Here is a 23199-nt window from a genome sequence, read left to right as displayed (position 1 = left end):
AATAAACAAAAAAAAAAGAAGATATATATCACTGACATAGATTTGGTTTGGAATGCTTTATAGAAAGTTAATATAACAATAAATAACATTTATATATACCTTGAATATTGCAGATTACTAAATATACTCGTATTTTCTGCATAAAGGTGAAACAGAAAAACGTAATACTTTTTAATCTAAAAAAATATTTAAATAAAACAGTCAATACAAATTGAATGTAAATAATAAAAATAAAAGAAGATTATTTAATTTGTATATATATATATATATATATATATATATATACGAAATATATTCCAATTATTTTTCTATTTGATATTGCATTTTAATATTTTTTTTACAATTAAAAAATGTTTAATTTAAAATATTTAAAAGTAATATAGATATTCCATTCATTTTATTATATACGAAATATATTTCAATTATTTTTCTATTTAATATTGCATTTTAATTTTTTTTTTATAATTAAATAATTCTTAATTAAACATATTTAATCCCATTCAATTTATTACATATAAATATTTGATTTATTTTTATATAGTTTAATAATAGTTATTGCAGTACAAATTATTTATTTAAACAAATTTTTTATTTTAATTTCATTAATCTATAAAATGTTCCTTCTATGCTGAATCCAAAAAACAAAGTCTATATTTGGATTAAGAAGCATAGCTAAATAAAAATTAAATTTATAGAGCTATTTTTCTTACATTTCATGTTAAAATAATGATTTCATTATTGGAAATAATTATATTATAGTAGCATTCCTCGTCTCGACTTTGTCCGCGCAATATGTTTACTTGCGTTTCCTTTTGTGGTCAGTGGATGTCGGTCCGGGATCTGGTGAGGGCTCGAGCCCCTTGGACTCTCTGTATTCTTTAAACTCATGATTATGAAAAAAATTGAAAAAAAAACTATTAGTGTATTGAAACTTCTTTAGAACAACGGTTTTGTCAGTACAGGACCCACTAATTCGACGGTGACCTCCATTATTCTCTATGCAGAAAAAAAGTTGATATCTTCATTTGTTACGAGAGATTAAAAATAAAAAAATTGTAAATTTCATTGTACTCCATTTTAACCCTTTAAACTCAGGATTTTAAAAAATCCTTTCTTAGTGTGCTCTTAATTTTCATCAATTTTATCTTCAGTAGTTTTTTCTGAGAGTTGATTATGTTGAATCATAACAAAAAATAAAAATTTATTATAAATATCCATAATTAATTGGTAGAATTAATATAAAAATCAATTATTTTCAACAAAATTAAAAAAATATATAACATGAAGTTTTTTGGCTTTCTCATCATCAGGATGTCCCCCAATATTCCTTTGATGATAATGGAAAGTCGAATAAACTGATATTATTTGTTTAAAATTTATTTGAAGACGTTGACTTTATAATGATTAATAATTTTTTAATGAAAAAATTACTAAAAATCATCCTCTATCATCCTCTTTGCTACTTACCCCTTCTACTATTGTTTTTCGCAATTTACATTGTTTTTAATTTTTTAAATTACTCTCCTGTATACAATATTTTTAAAATTTTAATTATGGTAAATTTTTTAATTTAGCAAATTTTTAGAGACATTGTAGTAGAGAACATACCACCATCTCATTTTTCTTCGATAAAAAACTTTTGCGATTTTTGATAAATCTAAGCATCTAAATTGCTATTTGAAATTGGTTCCCTAACGCTATTTACGATGAATTTTCTCAGTTATTGTTTGTTAAAAAATTAGTTTTCTTATTTCATACATTCCCATTTAGGGATTTTTTTTACGCTTTTATTTAACTCACTCTTCGTATCTATCCTTTTGTAGGGGGCGAAATGGTCAAAAACTTTCATCGATTTTTAATCGACTTTCTGACAATCTAGCCAGCTGAAAATTTGTATATAAATTCAATGTGGATGACAATCCAAAATTTTTCACGTAAAAATTATTTTCAAATTAATTGTTTCAAAGATAAACAATTTCAAACGTATATACTCAGAGAATGAGTGAGAGAAAGAGAGAGAGAGTGAGAGAGGGAGGAAGAGAGAGAGAGAGAGATTGAGTGAGTGTGAGTAGATATCTATAAATATAAAAAGCAACCTTAAAAATCAATATAAAATTAAATTTTTTAGTTTTTTTTTTGTTCTTTTGGTTTTGGGGTTATTTGAATATGATTCATCTGCTACAAAGTTGATTTGTTTGATTCCTTGTTATTAAGGAATTGTCGTTTAATTTGAAAGCAAATAAGAAAGAGTACAAAAACGACAAGAAATAATGAAATAAAATTATGAAACGTTCGAAGAAAAACATGGCGAGACTAAAAAAAAGAAAATTTAAAAGAGCTCGTGAACCGAGTGACCAATGCAAGAATTTATTGAATCATTAAACATAAGTTTTATCAGGAACAGTAGCTTCAAATTCGAAACAGCAATCTAACGATAGATTTGATCTTTGTGATCGATTCGCAACGGGATCGTTTGTATCACTCGCAAGTAAGACTAACATAAATATCAGAACAGGGAGAAAATAGATTTGAATATGACCGTTTACATCACTTGCAAATTAAGCTGAATGTTCTGTAAAATTCAATTCAGATAGACTGTCCAGAGAATAACTTTTCAACAACAGAAAGAACTTATCAACCTGAGTTTGAGATTAATTTTGGAACTTAAATACCTCACCTAGCGTAATAGCACTAAACACCTTAATGTCATTAAAAACTACAACTGAATTTTCCCGCTGACATGGAGCCAACTTAAATGTACATCGTCACGGAATACCACTAATTATTTTTATCTTTTTTTAACATTTTTTGGTTGAAATTTCGTTAATTTATAATGTTTCTTCTATGCAGAATGAAAAAAATAAATGAAGTTTAAATCTGGATTAAGACCCATAAAATAAATATTCAATTAAATTTACCCAGCTATTTTTAAAAAAAATTATTTGAAATGTTAGAACTATATTAACCGTATGACAACAAAAAATAAAAATTTGTCACAAATAGCCGTAATGAATACGCAGAAATGAATGGTGATTCTTCATTCCTCCTCGATTCATCTTGATTCAATAATTAATCCTATCATTTGATTACGGCTATTTGTGATAAATTTGCATTTTTTATTTTTTTGTTATATCATACGGTTAAATATATAACTCAATCATTTAAAATAATAAATTCATTATTTTAATGCGAAATGTAAATAAAAACTGATTAATTTTACGTTTTTCATATAAACTTTATTTAATTTTTTTTGCAATCAGTGTAGAGGAAACATTTTATAAAACTTTATTTATTTATTCTTTGCAATCAGCACTGAGGAAACATTTTATAAATGAATAAAATTTCAACAAAAAACTATTGAAGAAATAAAATGATTGGTATCCAATAACTATTATTAAACTACATAAAAACCAAATCAAATATTTATATACAATAAAATTAATGGAATACATTCCATTATTATTTTTAGATATTTTTAATTAAATATATGTTTGTGATTGCAAATGAAAATAATATACTAGATAAAATAATTGGAATATATTTCAGTATTTTATAGTTATATATATATTTAAATTAAATAATCCTTGTTTTATTTTTTATTATTTACATTCAATTTATGTGAACTTTTTATTTAAATATATTTTTAAATTAAAAAAATATTATGTAGTTCTTTTATTTACTTCAATCTAAAGCCGAATGCAACATGATGAAATACTCACCTAATGTAATAGCTAAGAAGAAAGCTTGAATTTAGTCTATCTTTAAAGAGCGTGTAATAATATTTTTCTACATAAGTTGCATTTTTATAAAGCGTCGATTGATAATGTATGAAACAGAGTGAATCGATGAACTATTAAATGAACTATTGTTCATTTAAACAACCAACGTATTAAATCGTTGCTGTATTTCTGTTGAATTCGTCAATGGGTTTCTTTGTTATTTGCTTTTGGGTTATGCTAGATTAATTTGAATGGGTTTTCTTATTTTTCAAGCTATTTTTTACAATATGTTCTGAAGATAAATTTTGAGTAATCTTTTACCACCACATTTTTCTCTTGCATATGTAACGACTGCGAGGAATTAAAACGAAAATTTAAAATAGCTTTCAAGTTGTTCAGTTTTTAAAATCCAACAGATTAATTCCTGAAGTTTATTTTTCTAGAATTATTTATACTCTTTCAGGTGAAGACACTTTTCATTTCAATCTAAATTATGATAACTTTTAGTTTAACCTAATTACATTATTAAATTGTTAATTTCAGCCTAATTTTTTTATTTTATCTCCATTTGATTGGTGACTACTCTTTTTCTTAACTGATTTTTTGAGTAATTAATTAATAAAATATCTTGTCTGCTGTCTTTTTTTGTTCTCGTAAATATTAACGTTACACCATTTTTGTCAGTTTTTATGTTCCGCTGACAGCTTTATGGCTAATTTGTCTATTAAAATTAAATAAAACTAATCCAAAAATTCCATTGTTATTCTCAAGAATAACAGATACTCAATGTCAGGTTTATTAGGGAGGGTGACCTGTCCCCCAATCAATTTGGATTCATCAGAGACAGATCCACGGTTGACGCCATTAAACGAGTGTTAACCTGGGCTGGGAACCGTGCTGCGAGGACGAGGCGTACTAGGGGAATTCCACTTATAGTGTTCTTGGATATCTAAAATGCTTTTAATAGCGTCCCCTGCCAAGTAGTGCTGGAGGCGCTGAGAAGGAAACGGATTAGTGAATATTTAATCGCAGTACTGAACGATTATCTGTTTGAGCGGAACCTGAAGGTTATGACGGAGGCGGGTCTAGAGGAGTTTCAAAAGTGCTGCGGGGTCCCTCAGGGTTCAGTTTTGTGCCGCATTCTCTGGAACCTGGCCTTTCATGAGCTTTTGGCGTTAGAGTTCCCGGGGGATAGTCCAATACTGCATATGCGGATGATCTTGCCCTGCTTGTTCTGGGACATACTGAAAGAGAAGTAGAGCAAACAGCGACGGAAGCAGTACACCGAATCAGTAGATGGCTTAAGACGAGAGGTATGAGGTTAGCGTCCATGAAGATTGCGATGGTTGGTAGAAGGAGAATAAACGATATCTGCATCCAGATCAAAAATACGAAAGTGAGGTTGTTCAGATATGTCAAATACTTGGAGGTTTAGCTTTACTAATCTTCTTCAATAAGGATATTGAAGAGGCCACAAAAAAAGTGGAAAGGGCGATCGATGTGGTGAGCAGACTCATGGGCACCACATGGGGGCCCAGGACTGATAAGAGAAGGCTGATTCTGACAGCCACCACGTCGGTCCTGTTTTATGCCATACCTGTCTGGTCGGAGGCCGTCAAGAAGAAAATAAATGTTAGAAGGCTGGCAGCACTTCAAAGGAGGGCCACAATTAAGATTACTGCAGCATACAGAATGATCTCCAGGGAGGCGGCTGAGGTCCTAGCGGGAATCCCTCCCGATCACTTAAGAGCCTAATGGTTGACTAGGACTTATGAGGGAGTGACTAGGAATGAGGCAAATGACTTAATTATTCCGGAGTGGCAGGCTGGGTGGAAAAGCACAGAAAAAGCTGAATGGACTAAGAAGCTGATTTACAGATCCAGAATTCCAGAGTCATGGCTCGTTATATGATAAAGAAAGATAAGCTTTCACCTGTCACAATTCTTGTCTGGTCATGGCGATTTTGGTGCCTATCTACACTGGTTTGGGATCAGGAATTCCGCGGTGTACACACAGTTGGGAAAAGGATAAGCACAAGCACAACGTTTTTCGTCTGTCCTAGGTGGATGCAGATAAAAGCAGAGAAAGGCCTGGAAGGGACTAGACCAGAGAATATTGTCACTTATATGCTTAGTGGAAAAAATGAATGAATGTCACTTATATGCTTATTAGTAGAGGATTACTTTGTGAGGATTATACAACACAAGGAAGCAGACCAACGTGAGTGGTGCACGGACTAGTTTGACTACTGACGATTGAATAGTCAACCAAGGCTTGTGGTGAGAAAGAAGAAAGCAGCTGGTAAAATACCTGTGAGACAGATGAAGAAAAGGAACGGAGAGCGAGGGAGTGAAGGACTGCCCTCTGCGGAGCCAGCGTTCGTCCACGCTTGCGAGGATGGGCGTCGGTGAAGAGCCACGGGAACTCCTGACCCCCTGAGTTCGAAGGCAATTCCTGGGGCTGAGTAATGCTTAATTGCTGGAACAGCCCCGGGAGGGGGAGGATCGGTGAGGTAAGAAATTTAGTCGGTAGGGCGCAGGCATACATACAGTGCGTGATGTTCATAACATCTTGCGGAACCTATTAGCGAGTCCGACACTTTGTCCGTAAATGGGGTTCAAATAATTCAATAATTTTGTTTTTGATAGAAAATTGTAACCATTTTTACATTTTAGGTTTATGCTGTGTCTTAGCAAAACATCTGTTATAAAAGGATTCTTTAATTGAATAATTTTATTAATATCAGTAAATGATGACTATCAAGTTTAAAATAAAAAAGAAGAAATTCTGTTTAAATAAGCTTTTATTTAAAAGGTATAAAAGTAATATACGCACTTAATACAGAAAATAATGTCATTTAAATTTAATTGTTTCTCAGGGCTCTGTCTATGGGTCCGTATCCACTTCTCTGCAGACCTTCCGACTACATACTGTCGCTTCTTTTGCGAATGACACAGCTGTCCTCGCTATTCTTGTTAGCCTAGTTATAGTATCAAATAGTTTACAATCTGAGTTGGATTTAATCAATAGATGATTGAGTACATGAAGAAATCGCGCTAACCAAAAAATACAAACCAAATGGTATTCCAGAATGAGGAGAGGTGATTGCCCACGGATCCACGTTGATAGCGTTGTAATTCCGCAAACTAAGAGTGCGAGATAAAAAAATCTATACGTCGATCGTCGACTAACGTGAAGAGAAGAGACGGCATCTTGAGATAAAGTTCAAGGGTTTGTTTGTTGGGCAGACGTGCTCGTTTGTCCTTGTCTAATAAGCTGCTGGTATTCCCAACAATTCCAAAAATTTATATAGACCTATAGGGAACAGCCAACAGAAGCGATGTCAATATCTTACAACGGTTTCTGAATGAGCTGGCGAGGTGTATAACAGAGACACTTTGGTTTATAAGGAACAATGAGATTCAGGATTATTTAGGATTACGGTCCATACGAGAGGAAATACAACGTTTCAGTTCAAAGTATGAACTTCGGCTTAATTACCACACAAATCACTTGACAATGAACCTATTAAACAATGGGGATGATATTAGAAGGTTGAACCGACTGCACGTTCTGGACCTGTGTCCTAATGTGTCTATAGTTACCTTGGATGTGAATACTGTTCATAATCTATTCGACTCTTATTTGATACATGCACTTTTCTTTTTATTGGTTCATTGGTTTTTTTTTTTTTTTTTAATTCTACCTATCATGATAACTTATTTTGCTTTAAATTGCTCTAGTGGTGTTCAGTGTCATTCATAATTGATAATTGTTTTAGTGAGAACTTACGTGATTTGGGATTTTATCCAATCTACTTAAGGTTTATGTAAATGTAACAAATTGTAAATAAGCTTTGATAAAAAAAAATACATATATAATTTTTTTTGTAAAATTCATCTTGCTAATGGAAACTATATTTGGAATGATTTTCTTTACGAAAATCATATAATTTTCGTAAATGGGGCTCCCAAATAATCAAATTCAATGATCGAATTGCATTGCCAAAAGTATAAGCCATCTATAAATTTTGTGTGTTTAAAATTAGCATTATTTGTTTAAAATACATCTGCTCCGGTGAATACACAATTTAAGTCTATTTCCTTGTCTCTTTTGTTTTGCTAAAAATTGTATTTATATCTCTTTTGACAAAGGAAAAAAAAGACTGCAAGAAAATTATTGTTTAATTAAATCTATAAATTTTAAATACTTGAAATAAGGATTAGATATTTTGAAAAAACGACAATGTACAACTACCATTCAACGTGATAAAATCAATGAAATTTCAACTTTTTTTAAAATTTCAATCTTAATGTTTCTTCGATTCCTTTCATAAAGAGTAAATTCACAAAAAATTAGTTTTGTCAGAATGTTTTTAAATCAACAAAATGAAAAAAAATCAGATAAATTGGAACGGTTAATCGTCATTCATTAAGATCGTTCTTCAGAATTACTGTTGGATTAGCGTGCATTAAATAAATCAATTGTTACGTATAATTTTAATTAACAATTATTTATACTTTATCCAATTATTTATTATTTATACTTCAATAATGGTGAAAAAATTTAACTAAACTTAATTTTGGTTACCAACGTTTTATCATTTATGAAATGAAATTGAAGAGCAATGTTGTAAAGAAAATTGCTCAAAATTGTCTGCCTATTAACATAGTTTTGGAAAGAAAATTATTTCTTTTATTTAATCTTTTGTTTCTCATTTTATATGTACTATTCATATAAAATATACAGTTCTTATGAACTATTTTATCAAATTCATCAATAGCATTGATGAATTTTATAAAACAATTAAATTAATTTTTTTTAATGTTTATTTTAATATCGATGTAAACTGTATAATATTTGTTTGTAATAAACTAATCTTGTAAGTCTCCAGGCAATATTAAGCGACAGTCAACCTCTTCGTTATCTTATATTTATAATGAGCTAAATATTCCTTTTTTCTAGTTTCAATCCTTTAATTATGCAAATTTTGTCTGTGTATAAATTCCCTCATCTTTGAGGAATTAGTTTTATATTTAATATTTATGGGACAGAGATAAATTTTTTAAATGTAGCCGGATAATACTGAAGTAGATTAAACAAAATTTATCTTGCTGCTGTACAGTGAGAAAAAGTTTATTATGATTTTATATTTTATGGTTTTAAATATTCTGTACTCCTGATGTTGACATGAATAGTCAAAAGCGCTCAAGTTTTTTTAATCATTTTTTTGTAGAGGTTATTTTATTTATTATATTTATATACTAAATAAATCAGTTGATAATAAAACATACTTGAACCATCTTTACATAATGGTTTAAATTTCAACTTTATATTTAGGTCAAATAGATTAAAGGATAATTTTAGTGATATTTCTTTTTATACAAACACCAACACAGTTTGGCTAACTAAAACTCCAGATTTCTTGAGAAATTATAAATAAAAAAAATCAGATGTAAAACCTGTATTACGTACCAAATAAAAAGCCTACATCTTTTTATACAATATTTTATTAAACAACGAATTGTCACTAAAAATGACAAGAAATGGTATAGCTTGTCTTCATTTTTATTTATTTTCTTTTTTATTTATTCCACCAGAAAAAGATTCTTTATCATATTTTTGTAAAAATAAAAACTCTGAACTAATAATAACTTAATTTAGATATATATATTCGATTATTATATCTCTACCTCTGCAGAAAAGATACTTTGTTGTTTATTCTACTACAGATCTTTTTTTTGTCTTCAGTTACAATACACACAACACATTTGTATATTATGATGTATTTGTATTTGTATTTTTTGTATTTGTATTTGTATTTGTATTTGTATATTATGATGTATTTATATTTATTCAGTTTAAATTCCATCTCTAATTTTATCAATGAAAGAAAAAGTAGTTATCTAGATAATAAACTCAACAAGATCTTATGATAAAAAAAAAATCTCTTTTGGCACGCCGGAAGGCAGAGGTAGATTTCACCGGTGCTAAGTAGGGAATAAAAAAGATTTCCACCTTAAAGTTAAGAAAAACTTCAAATTTACTCAATACGACAGTGGTTGCACGTGAAAAAAGTTTCGCATGTTTAGCATACGGCAAGCTCCATCTTCTTACGATTCCAGTAATATTTTGGTCATCCCTTGCCATAAGGATTGGTCATATCAAAAATTTCAGACAAAAGTTTTAGGTAATGATTAGAGTACTAACGATCACTTTAAACCAATTCGATACTGTGCTTATTAAGGGAGGTATGATTTTTTTTTTGTCTTCGAAATCTATATTTCCACCCCAATGGTTGGTGATATCAAAAAACTTTACTAATATAAGTTTTTAGCCCTTATCCATAGAAGAGTAGGGACTTTAAACGAATTCAATATTTTACTTAATAAGAAAGTTATAGCGAATTTATTTTTCGAAAAATCCCCCATTTCCACCCACATGGTCCGATTTTGCCCATTAACGAACTCGACAGAGATTTTAGGTCGTTATATTTTATGTATCAATTTGAAAGAGATTGGCGCAAAATTACGGTAGTTATTGTGCCCACAAGAAAGTGAAATATATATATATAAATGTATGCATAAACCTTGTAAATGTCGGCGGTTTTGGGATCTGGGGGAAAGATATATTGAAATTTCCCGGAAGTCGAATCATGGTACCCATTACAATAGGTAGCTTTCTTATGAACTCCTAAAAGGAAATACTAATTAATAAACTTTAACCTAATATGTAATGAAACAAATTGTATTTTTTATATTGTGATTGACGAAGCAAGGAAAGGTAATCAGCAGTTTCTATCAAGAGAGAAAGATAGTAATTTAAATACCTTTCGGAGAGATAAATGATCTTTTTTTTAAAAAAAAGCTTTTTAAAAACTATTTTAGAAAATAAAAATGAATTTATGTGAATGTAAAGGGTATAATTGTTGTTACTACTACTATTATTATGATGATTAATTCATATATACTTCAATGTAAGTATAGTAAGGTAATTTCATGAATTCTCAACAGGTAGTAAGCTTGTACAATATATCAAACTTGTCCGTTTTAACTTGAGTAATTAGGCTATAACAAAACTTTTACGGTTATAATTCAAAGACTGTCCAACTATTCTACGATATGAATCATACTTTAATAACTGTATAATTCGCTTAACTTTGGGATCGTTCCTTCTCTATTTGTTTAATGTAGAGAAAAATAGTAGTAGTGCAATTTATCGTACGTATCGTAACTTATTACAGTAAAGTTCAATCTTGTAAATTTACTTTAATATTTATTTTCCTTAACTATAAAAATAGCTGCTAATAATGTAACTGAACTTTCATCATAAATATAATTTGAAAGTGATAAACTGAAAAATATTTAAACTTTTTAGACTATAATTATTTTCATATTTATAAAGTCGAAACGCTAACAATTTAGAAAAATTTATTGAACTTCTTTTATCAGGATCCTGTTAAAATTGTTTCTCTATAATTAATGCCTCAATGTAGGCGTAGATTATGCAATCAGCTTACCATAAAATACCTTTGCACCCCACATCAAAAATACAGTTAGTATAAAAATATGCGTAGTAAAAACTTTTTTTATTCATTAGTTATTTGTAGATTTTTTTAAAGGTTATATTCCATTTTTTTCTGTTCTGTGAAAATTTTTTAACCTAAACTTATTTTCTGCAACCTACACACTAATTATCTGTTTTGTTTATTCTATTTTTTCTCTTCTTTTACACTAATAACTTTCCTCTCTATTAAATTAACTACATTAACATGATCCACTAACCTACTCCGTCTCTTTACAAGATTTAACAATAAAATTTATCTTCTCTACACATTTTAAGACTTTATTTCATATTTTATCAGCCTTCTTTATTTTCAACATCCTGTGATAAAATTATATTTCAGAGATATTTTCCAATGAACTTCTTCCTAATTCATAGATCTGTTATTTGATATCAGATTTATTATTATTATTTTTTTGCTTAAAAACTCTTACACTTCGGTTTTAAAGTCTGCATTACTTTGTAACCTGGGTAAATTATCTTGATATAATATTTGTACTTCATATAAAACTTTTATTACTAAATGAGAAAATTGTTCCACTTTTCGTACTTTTTATTTTTCTGTCTTAATCTCTTATTCCTCGACATCCTTATTTTTGTTTAACCTCATTACTTTTGTTTACTGAGGAATTCATCTTTTACGAATAAATCCATGCGCTACTCGGAATTTAAAAAAATAAACATTTTGGATTACATTAGTTATCTGGTAAGAAAAAGGACGTGTACTTTAGACGGTATATAGGACGGTATTTAGACGGTTATAGGATCTTTAACAAAGCAGTGTACTTACATGCTTGCTTTATTCTTCAACAGGGAATTTCAGTTTTGTTTACAATACTCATTAACTCTTCCACAACTCTTAACAAATTCAACATGAGTAATTTTTGTATGACGCTTAAAATGCCTAGACATATTTAATTTTATGGCACACATTACGAAGAATATCTAAATTGATTCCATTAATTACACCCTTCAATTTTTCTTTTTAGTTCATTGATGTTGACAACATTTGTTGAGTACACACTGTCTTAGGCAAACCCCCAAAGAAAGAAATTAAGTGACGCAACATTAGCGGATCTAAGTTGCCTGGGAAGTGGTCCATCACCGGCAGTCCAAGTTGTGGAGATTGTTCATTTAGGTAGTTCCTAACAAGTAAATCCCAGTGTGATATTACCCCATTTTGTTGTATGTTAACGTTGGGTTGTCGATGCTCAATTAATGGTACTTCTCATCCGTTGAGCGGCATATTGTTGAGCGTAGCTTTCGAGCGATAACAACTCGTCCGAGCTCACCAAAAAAAATAATAAAAGAGTGAAATCTGACTTTTTTTAGTAACAATATTATTGAGTAAATACTAGAATACGAGGTCAACCACACACTCATAAATTTTCATAAGAATTGTAATCGACTATTTTGAAATATTGGATTATTAAGATGTTAATACTACACATATATACATACGAAATATATACTGAATTATGTTATTACATTAAGCTTACTACGATTATTATCGATCTGTTAAATGTAAGTGAAAAATATATGTACATTTTCAAAATTTATTAAATGAATCATTTTATATTTACATTAAAAAATTCATTTCGAAATTATCAAGCGGTTGATTTCTCAAATTATATGGTTTATTTAATCTGTTAAAATAGTTTGTTAGAAATCGCAATATGAATTAACAGCTTGAATGAAATTTGAAGTATTTATTAATATTTTATACCTTTAAATTAAATACTTCTTGTAAATATGTAAAACATATGTTTTTCCTATTTGTTTTAAAATAAATTTCTAAGTTTCATATTCCAAACGGGGTTACTTCATAATAAGTTTTTAAATACAAACTACGGAGGGAAAGAGAAACTTTTTCATATTATATTTCTGATTTGTTGTATTCGTATAAACATTTTCCAAGTACCGCAGACATGAATTTAATACAGTTATCTACTAAGTTTGTATAGCTAACGGCAATAAAATCAATTAAATTCTGAAATTAAAACTACAACTCAAAAACACTCAACAAAACAATTACAAGTAACTTTCATCTTTTCACCTTAAAATAAATTAAATTTTGTAATATTTACAAGGTGCATTATATAATGTAGTACAGGGGGATTTTATCATTAAATCTCATGAGTGAATTACATATTGATCGATATAAACTTAGTGATTAGATGGATGATTCCTTAGTCGTATTTTTCATCTACGTAACAAAAAAATCCAGAAATTAAAACTACTCTTAAACTAAGCTAATTTGGAATAATAGTTAAACAGTACTGTACGTAAAAAAATTAACATAAAATTTAATAAAAATTGTTTAATGTTTAGGTATTTATTTATAAGTAAATGTTAATTATTATAAAGCGTAATAGAATCTATTACTGTAAATTGTAATTTTGAGCCTAATTATAACATGTATAATATAAAAATACCAGTAATAAATGTGTTATTCAGTAAGACTTCACTAATTATTTTGCTAGGTACAAAAAATTATATCCATAATATCCCTAAAAATTGAAATTATATAGATGTACTTATTCTGATCCAAAGAACAGTAACGAGAAAAAAAGAAAACCCAAAGTAATGTTGTAGATTAAAATAAAAAAGAGAAAATTACAGAATCCTGAAATCCTGTAAGTTGAAATTATTTTTAAAAAATCTAACAAAATTACATTACTTTAACAAAAAGTGCCGATTTCCAAGTAGGGCGTCTCGCCCTACAGTTCGAAGAAATAAAAAAGAATGGTTTTTTTTTTAGATGACAGGCATCGACTAGTTTGGTCAATCTGCCCTATGAGAATGGAGATTTGTAGCGTATGAAAAATGACATGCCTGACCGGCATTCAACCCAAGAACCTCCACTCAATAGGTTGAGAAGCAACCACTGCGCTACGGAGATCGGCGAAAAGATGTTAATGACGAATTAAATATTTCTTCAGAACATAATATATCACGAAAATTCCAAAATTTTGTTATTCAACTTGTAAAATTAAAAAAGAAATAACGAATTTAGGTAGAAATCAAAAACAGACTAGTACAAGTAAGAAAAGCTTTCACCAAGAAAACCTGATATATCTGCTATATGTAAAAAATTTAGATCTAACAATTAAAAAAAAAAAATATATATATATATATATATGTGGAATGTAACGCTTTTTTTTGACAGAACACGGAAAATAGTAGAAGACAGAAAACAATAAATGACAGGTGTATTAGGAGAATATAGCAAATTATACGGGATGATAGAGTTAGAAATATGAAACGAATACGGTAGAAAAGAAATTTGTAGTAAAATCTTGTAAAAGGAAGAACTACATTAGTTCACAGTTACCTTTTAAAATATCGCGTATACTCGTTTTACAAATTTGCTGCTGATATATTATCATCATGTTAGCACGATCAAAATAATTTCTATACTTATTTAAAAATCTATTGGCTTTTAAATTAGATATTTCTACTATCGATGCTCTAAATTTTATATCAATAAATCAAGTGATGTAATAAATCGATTACCAGTGTCCATCATCATAGGATCAGGACTTTTATTATCAATTAACATTGATATAATTGATCCATTTAATGATTTAATGAGATACAACTTCAAATTTTACTAAAAATGATACAGTAAATTTAAAAATAATAAATAATTATAATAAGGAAAATACAGATTTATATGTTATTAAGGAAAAGTTTGGTATACTAGGTAGGGGGTTATTAAAAAAAAGAGAGTGAAAATTTTCATGTCAAAGGATTGTTGTAATTAGTTTTATCACTATAATTCGGTAATTTGAAAATTATATTTCATTTTTACTACATTTTCATAAAATATTTGTTTATATAATAATATTAAAAGAGAAAGTTTGAAAACCTAAAAGAAACAGAGAGAAGAAAATGAAAGAAACAAAGCGTTCAGTGGGAAGGCGTTGAAGTTAGAAGAAAAGTGAAAAACGAGTTATGAAAATTTTAATTTCATCTAATATCTCCGAACCAGTTTCCAGGTGTATATTCACAACTCTCACCGATCCTTGTCTTTATATTATAAAACAGTTCTTTATAACTAAAAAAGTTATTTGAAAGCGAAAAGTTTTTATTCCTCAATTGGACTTTTGTTTGTATTTCGTAGGATATGTAATTTTAGTTGGTTTTACGTGAAACGTGGTAGGCAGCAGACATTGCTCTTACGTATTACTATTACGGTTGCTGCTACTGTGTGTGGTTGTGAAACGATGTTGAGTATAGAGAAAAAAAAAAGAGTGGGAAAGGGGAGAGGTTTTTGATAGAGGGAGAAAAGAGTAGAGATGGAGTTCAACAGAATTGGTCGGACGCTTGTATACAAAGAAATGGCTTCTATTTAATTAACTCGGCGGTAAAATAAAAAGCAACTTGAATGAGGCGTTCCCCGCAAAAGGTTCTCTGTGTAAAAGAGCTGTTCACTGAGAATACTCTATAGCATAGAAGGGCTGAAAAGTGAGAGGCACAGAAAGAGAGAACTGTAAAGTTTGTTTATTTTATTATATACCACGATCTAACCAATCAAACAAAACATAAACATTAAATCAAACTCTTAAAATAATTAGTAATGTGATGCAACTTCATAATTATCATTTCATTAAATAAATGTAAATATTTCATTCTATCGTTTTAAGGACTACTTCAAAAAAGTACTTGAAGGTAAATGAAATTATTTAAGTAAATAAAATGTCCAAAAAGGGCTGGAAAATGTGTAATATTCTCTTATTAAACCTATATAATTACGTTTTGCCATAAAAAGAATAAAATATATTCATCCAGCAGGAGAGGACTTCTTATAGATCGATAATGTAGAATGAAAGCAATCCTTTGGTGTCTAGATTTTGAGTAAATGTTGACCTGCACTGAGGCAAGAGCGTGTAGAGACCCTGCAGTGGGAAACTAGCTCAGTTTAATTAGCCTTAAACGTGGGATGAATACTTCATGAAATACGATTTTACGGATGGACAGTAGTTTAACTTTGCATTTAAAGTGATCTAAGCAAAATCATTGATCAACATGCGATTCCTCTATTCTGGATAACGATACTTCGATCTCCTAAAGGACTTCGGACCGTATAGACGCCAATTGCCAGAAATAGGTCACTTGTCCCATTTCAAGGATTCTCTATAAATAAATCATTTTTTATCTTTAAACATCTTCGCCTTTTTTTTAACCTTTCTTCCCTGCCAGATTTTGTAAGTTTTTATCGATCCCTAATTGTAACCATTTAAGGATGTGAGGATCTTTTTGAACTATTGGTTCTGGGAATTGATTCCAGTTCGATAGTTTGAATCTTTTCTGTTGGCTGTACAAAAAGTCCAACTAATAGGTGAGGTAGTCTTAACTAGTTATCTTTGCAACTGAAATTTAAAGAAGGCGTGGAATTTTAGAAATAAAATATCTTTATTACTAAATAAATACCTTAATAAAATATCAAAATTATTATTTAATTTGGTAGGAAGAACTTTAGCTATGCATCTACCCGAAACAAAACTCCAGACCAATAAGCTGAGTCTACAAATAAGCCTATGGAGAATCCGATATCCGAGATGGTCCTCTCTAGTATCAGAAGAATATCAGAGCTTTTCCAATGATAGTAAAAAAAGCCAAGGTGGACTGATGTAGTCTGTGTACCTACTCTGAAACGACGGCTCACCTAATACCTTCTATTATAACACAACAATTACCAAACATTAACTTTTTTAAAAGGATTGATGAATGTAGTAAGAACTCAACATTCCTTCAGTATGAAGTCATTTTGACAATGTTTCTAAAATAGCAGCTAATTTTATGAATCACAAAAATTTTGATTATTTTTTGATAATCCTGGGTAGGTATTAAATTATATAAATAAATTTTAACGTATTAAAAGTATAAAAATCGTGTAAACAGTTTTTGAGAAAATAAATTTTTAATTCCTGTAACGAGAATGGTTCTACGTGCTGAAATGAAGCAAAATACATTTTTAAAAAGTAAACAAACGCCCTATGCCAGGTCTATTATATTAAATGAGGAGTAAATTAGTTTCTGTTTCATTATTTATTGAATCAAATATAGACTATGTTATACATAATAATATCATGGACTGTACATATAAGCGGTTAGGTAACATTAAACTTAACAAATCACATTTAATTCTATTCAGCACTGGTTGGCATTATAGTAGACGACATAACACTAAGGAAAACAACTGATTTATTCCTATCATATATCTTTGGTTTTTATGCAACCATTAAAAAATTTGGATAGATAGTGCGAAACAGTAATTAATATACTTCCTTCTTATTGGGAAATATAGCATAACTAATTATTAATTATGTTAGCATAAAAATTTAAATTTTATAATTCAAAAATTTTTTTGTTGAAATTTTATCAATTGTTAAAATGATGCGAGTAAAAATTATACGTGAAAAAACCCAAATATATAGTAATTGTTTAAAATAATTAAGGATTTCAATTTTGTAATTTTTGAATGGTTACATCTGTCGTGAAAAATTAATTTAGGCTGAGTTTCACTTAATCAAAAATGAATGTCGTAATGAAGTTATTGTTAATTATTTATTTAAAAATTCTAGCAATTACAGGATGATACCCAATCACCGTATATAATTTTCTATTGTGTAAGAATTTTTATGATTAACCGGGATTCAAATCAAGAACCTTTTGAATGATAAGGAGAAATGGTACCCCTCCACCAAGGAGGACAGCGAGTATATATTAGTTTTATTTATACACAAACATGGCAAGATATGAAACCAATAAATAATATTTGAACAAAGATCTTTAAATACAAATATAACTGATTTACTTACATAGAGATTAAATAGAAAAAAAAATTAATATGATTATATAAAATTTTCAAAGCGAAAATCGTAGTTTCCTGTCAATATATACATTGGTCATATTAATACAATGATTCTGACAATAGAAATTTACAAACAATTAAAAATAATAATATAAGCTTACTTACTTATTTTATTTTGAAATTATTATTTTTGTTATAAGTTCCTCTCGAAATTTTATTACAATTACCGTTGTATTAGAATTAAAATGTCTTCAAGAGACCATTTAAAACAGACTAAAACAAAATAACGAGCACAGAAACAAAGGTTTTAAAGGTGCGTGACTGGTGAAAGACAGATAAAGAATTATCTATACTCTTTCCTAAAGCACGCACAAAAAACATCTCAACTTTATTTTCATTTAAGAGTAACTTTTTAAAGGTTCGATGTTATTTGGCGTGAAATTCAATTATATCGTTTCATTTTATGAACGACATATAAATCTTAATGTTTCTTTTCTTTTAGCTCTGTTTTACAACAGAACATTGATTTTTATTCTTAATTTTTTTTTAACTTTACAAAATTACAAGATACTTATATTGTTATTAAATAAAATAAAAAAAAGTTTGATTAAAATATAAATAGTTTATACTCAATAAAATTAATTTCAATTTTATTTCATTAAGGGAAGATTATTTAATAATCTTCACAAAGATTATTTAACTGTCAAAATGGATAATATTTCATGAATCGGATCAACTCATGCATGAAAATTTTCATATGGAAAAATTTGTTAAAAAAGTACATCATTTTTACTACTAATGTCAGGTATGTCTCCTAAAAATTAGAGAGATATACTTAAAACTTCTTGTATGGCGCACAACGATTTATGACAGTAAAACGTGAATAATAGGAAACGAAGGAAGTAGAAAGTTGGGTTGATATAATTCGGAGTGATCTTTCGACGAATAGAAGAAAGATTTCTGGACATAGCTTTTAAAAGAAGAAGTAGATTCATAGGCTATATATAAGATTTTCAGGTGTAGTTGGTTTGGTAAAAGAGAGATGTCTAGAAGATAAGAGCTGTAGAGGAAATCAAACATTGGAAAAATATATATATATATTTTATAAGTATAAAAATATATATATATATATACGTACTCTAAAAAATGTTTTAGCAAATTTTATTCCTACTAATTTTTATTGTTTAAAATCTTTCTCCGGCGGAATCATACACAGTAGTGGAGGATTTCCTCTACTAATAACTTGGAAAACTCGTTTAAAATTTCAAAAAATGTTTTCTTACAACTGACGTTTTGCATATATTCCATGATAATACAAATATACGCTCCCGTGAAAGATCGACATTAAAGAATGTTAGTATTCTCCGGTGAATGTCGACACATATTAAATACGTCGGTGAAACACTAAAATATTTGCTTATATTATTATACATACGGACCTTCGCCGGTATATGTCAACAAACACAGATAGGCTGTGGTGGGGGTTGAAACGATAACTAGAAATTAAAAAAATAAATCACCAATCTCTAAGGTAAATACGTGAAATCCTCGTAAAAGAGCATGTTTAATCGTAAAGAGCATGTCTTTTTATCCATTCCTTATTTATGTATTTTTAAACACAATATATATATATATATATATATATATATTGAAGAATATATTAAAGTAAAAAATTAGCACAGAATCGGTGATGAGTAAATGAAAACAATCAGACAATTGATTACCAACAAATGAAAAGTGTGTAATTGAATAAGCGATAAGTGCTGATTGGTTAGTCTTTCTACTAATGCAGTCAATTATAATAAATAACTAACTATCATTGGTTTATAATAATCGCCAATCATCATCGGTTTTTAAATGATTTCCTTCCTTTGGTTTTATTTTTGTAATGCCATTTGTGTAATAATACAAAATATTTATTCAACAAATATTGTTTATGACATTTTAATGAATATTCAGCGTTTTATATGTTCATTTTCAATTAAAAAAAAAAATAACCTTCTCAAACGAGTTGCTATCTGATTAATGTAATATTCTATCGAATCTGAAATAAATGTCTCGGTAATCAACTATCAAATTTTTATTACGTATATATAAAATTTTAACCTTTTTCAGTTTTATATTTATTGATACCATTAAAAAATATTCAGATACTTTATTTTTAAATATTTTATTTTATGGATAAACAGAATTAAATATATGTAATTTATAAAGCTCTAAAAGTCATCTAATTTGATGAATGTTCTTTGGCTGATCATAATTTTCGTTATTTATAACCAGATTATTTTGAAAGATTATACGTCACAGGGTTATAATGGATCTTACAGTAGTCTTTTTATCCATTCGTTATTTATGTCTTTTTAAACACATTATATCTCTAAAAATACAACTAATAGGGGTCTGTTGAATTCATTATGAAATATTATTTTAAAAATTAAATCATAATGAGCAATTTTATTACAATTTTTAAAAAATTAATATTATTATTACATTCTTTAATTATAATTAAATTAATTTTTTATATGATCGTCATCATGTTTTATTTTCCTTAGGAAAATCTGGTGAAAATATATTGAGATTTCTTGCATGGAACTCAAACGTTATATGTTCATATATAATAACGTATTAATGAATATATAATTAAATAATGCAATTGTAACGTATTATTATATGATTTGTAACGGAAAAACCTCTGAGTAAGGACTATTTTACTACAAACATTTTCCCAACTTGTACGTTATATTAAAATTATTTAATTAAAGTTGTAATAATAATAATAGTAATAGAAAATACGCAGCGTTAATAAATAATCTATGTTCAAGAATTGTATAAATATTTAAGAATATTGATAACAAGGTAATTCTGTTGTTATCGATGATTATACGAATAGGTACGAGACATATTAATTAAAACGTTAATACGAACCCACGTAATATGGATAAGAGAAGGGTACATTAAGATGAGGGGGGATTTTAAAAGGGTATGAGTATGTTATGTGCATGGGGATTTAAGGCATGGAATCCGCAATATTGGCGTAGGAGTAAAAGGGTTTGATGATGGGGGTGGTTAATCGGAGGAGGGGGGTTGAACTGGCGTTTTGGCATTTTGCGGCTGGTGTAAAATATGCACCTAATGTTCTTAAATATATGTAATATTCCCTTTCACATTATTAAATCAATGTTACGTGTTATTATTTTATTAATTTATTAAAATTATCTTGTTTAATTAAAAAAAAATACATTTTTAAATTGAATTTTATTTATTTTGTTAAAATTGCAATTTATTATTATTTATAAATACAGTAGATTCATTAAACAAGTTCGTAAAGCATGAACTAACAATCAGACTTCGTAGCCGTACCGTCTCATCCCCCTCCTCCAACTGTTATCCGTTAACTTCTAAGTTGTCCTCTCTCCTGGTTTCTCCACCATTCCTTTCTCCTAATACAAAATATCCCCCGTTCAAACTTAAGAGCCCTCTCAGGATTTAATCTTCCATTTTACATAATGTGTCTGTCTACCCTTAACGTCCTAAATTAAATCCAACCCCTCTGAAAACACCTTCTAGTCGTATTTAAAATGAAGAAGATCAAAATTTTGTATATCAGTAAACATGTTTCCATTATCGTATATGACATATATATAAATTTTATATTATGATTTTCTTTGTACAAAATTATATTTAATTTTGAAACAATTAATAATATTGAACAAAACTAGTAAAAAAATTTAATCTTATAGTACGAATATCATTCCAATCACAGGAATTTTAACATTAACACATTAGGGCATTTTAACATTATCATTAGGAATTCTAACATTAATACAAAAAAGTGTTTAACATTGTATTTAGATCTGTTTATAATACATTATTTCTTTATTGAGAGGGATGAATTAATTTATTGATTTGCACAATCTATCTCAATCCTTCTTCGAACCATCTATGACGATAGCTAACACATATATTAACACTTTGTTAAAATATGTTTTCGCTTTTGTAGAAAATTTAAACAACAGAATTAAAAGAAAATTCCTCATAACATAAAAGAATAAAACAGCCTATTTTTCTGTAGTGTTGAACATAAATAAAAGCCTGGGCGAATTGAGAACGTTTTAGTTTTCTGAGGTTGAATAAAAAAAAAGTATCAAACATAATTTGTATATTTCTATTGGGATTTTAAATATTTTCTACATATTTAGTTTAAGTTAAAATAATTAATTACATTTTGATATAATAATAACTTTAAATACTTAAATTCTATTTAAAAAAAAGTATTTTTTAATAATTTTTAAAATAGATTTTATTCAAATAAGAACCACTTTGATTAGGTTCATAACAAATAAAAGCACAATAAAATAAAAATAAATGATTAAACTGAGGGAAAAATACTAAATCTACTAAACATAATTTATATTCCACAGATAAAAAAGGACTGATTTTTAAAAAATTCAAAGAAGAAGAAATTGTTGAACTTATATCTATCCTATGTAACTCTATACTAGCTCAATTTTTAATAACAAAAAAATGTTTAAAAAAACACTGTTTTTTAACTTAAATTATTTTTAGCATTTATTTGCAACAAGAAAAATGTCTGCCGTTTTGAATTTTCACTAACAGAGACAAGCGCTCGTCTTTGTCTTCGCCCATACAATAGGATAACGATAAAAAGGAGAGTACAAATTATCATACGTATCAGGTAATTTCAAATTACTCATTGTTAATTTAATTACTATGAGAATAATTAAAAAATACGAGAAAGAAAGATGAAACTATATAATATTTAATTTTATTATAATTTTGTGGTAATTCCATTAGTAGTTAAGATATATTCTAGGAAGAAAGATATTTAGATATATTCTAGAAAAAAAGATATATTTAGTATTGAATCATCAAATCTTTCGGAGTGAAGAAAATAAATAAGAAATGAAGAAATCAGAGAGAATGTCGGAGGAGTTTTAAGTTGATAGAGATCATTATGGGGAATGAATTATAGTCTGATTAATAAAATGTAAATAAATAAATTTATAAGTATTGCTCAATTAATTATATCGATAATTAATAACAACTTATCGTTGTATATATCACTACTTTGTCATT

At 28.3% G+C, this 23199-nt stretch overlaps 1 protein-coding gene across 1 annotated transcript in view; it reads right to left on the bottom strand.

The window, feature by feature from the left end:
• The window catches only part of LOC142322715 (roundabout homolog 1-like), a 312842-nt gene extending 297998 nt beyond the window's left edge, over positions 1 to 14844 (bottom strand). The window contains exon 1 of the mRNA XM_075361791.1: positions 14799 to 14844. Coding sequence (XP_075217906.1) covers positions 14799 to 14844 — 46 coding nt within the window. The remainder of the gene's footprint in view (positions 1 to 14798) is intronic.
• Positions 14845 to 23199: the final 8355 nt, after the last annotated feature.

The sequence above is a fragment of the Lycorma delicatula genome, chromosome 4 (genome assembly GCF_047948215.1).
Source record: "Lycorma delicatula isolate Av1 chromosome 4, ASM4794821v1, whole genome shotgun sequence".
Classification (NCBI taxonomy): domain Eukaryota; kingdom Metazoa; phylum Arthropoda; class Insecta; order Hemiptera; family Fulgoridae; genus Lycorma; species Lycorma delicatula.
The sequence above is the reverse complement of the archived record's forward strand: the minus strand, read 5'-3'. Positions and strand labels throughout refer to the sequence as shown.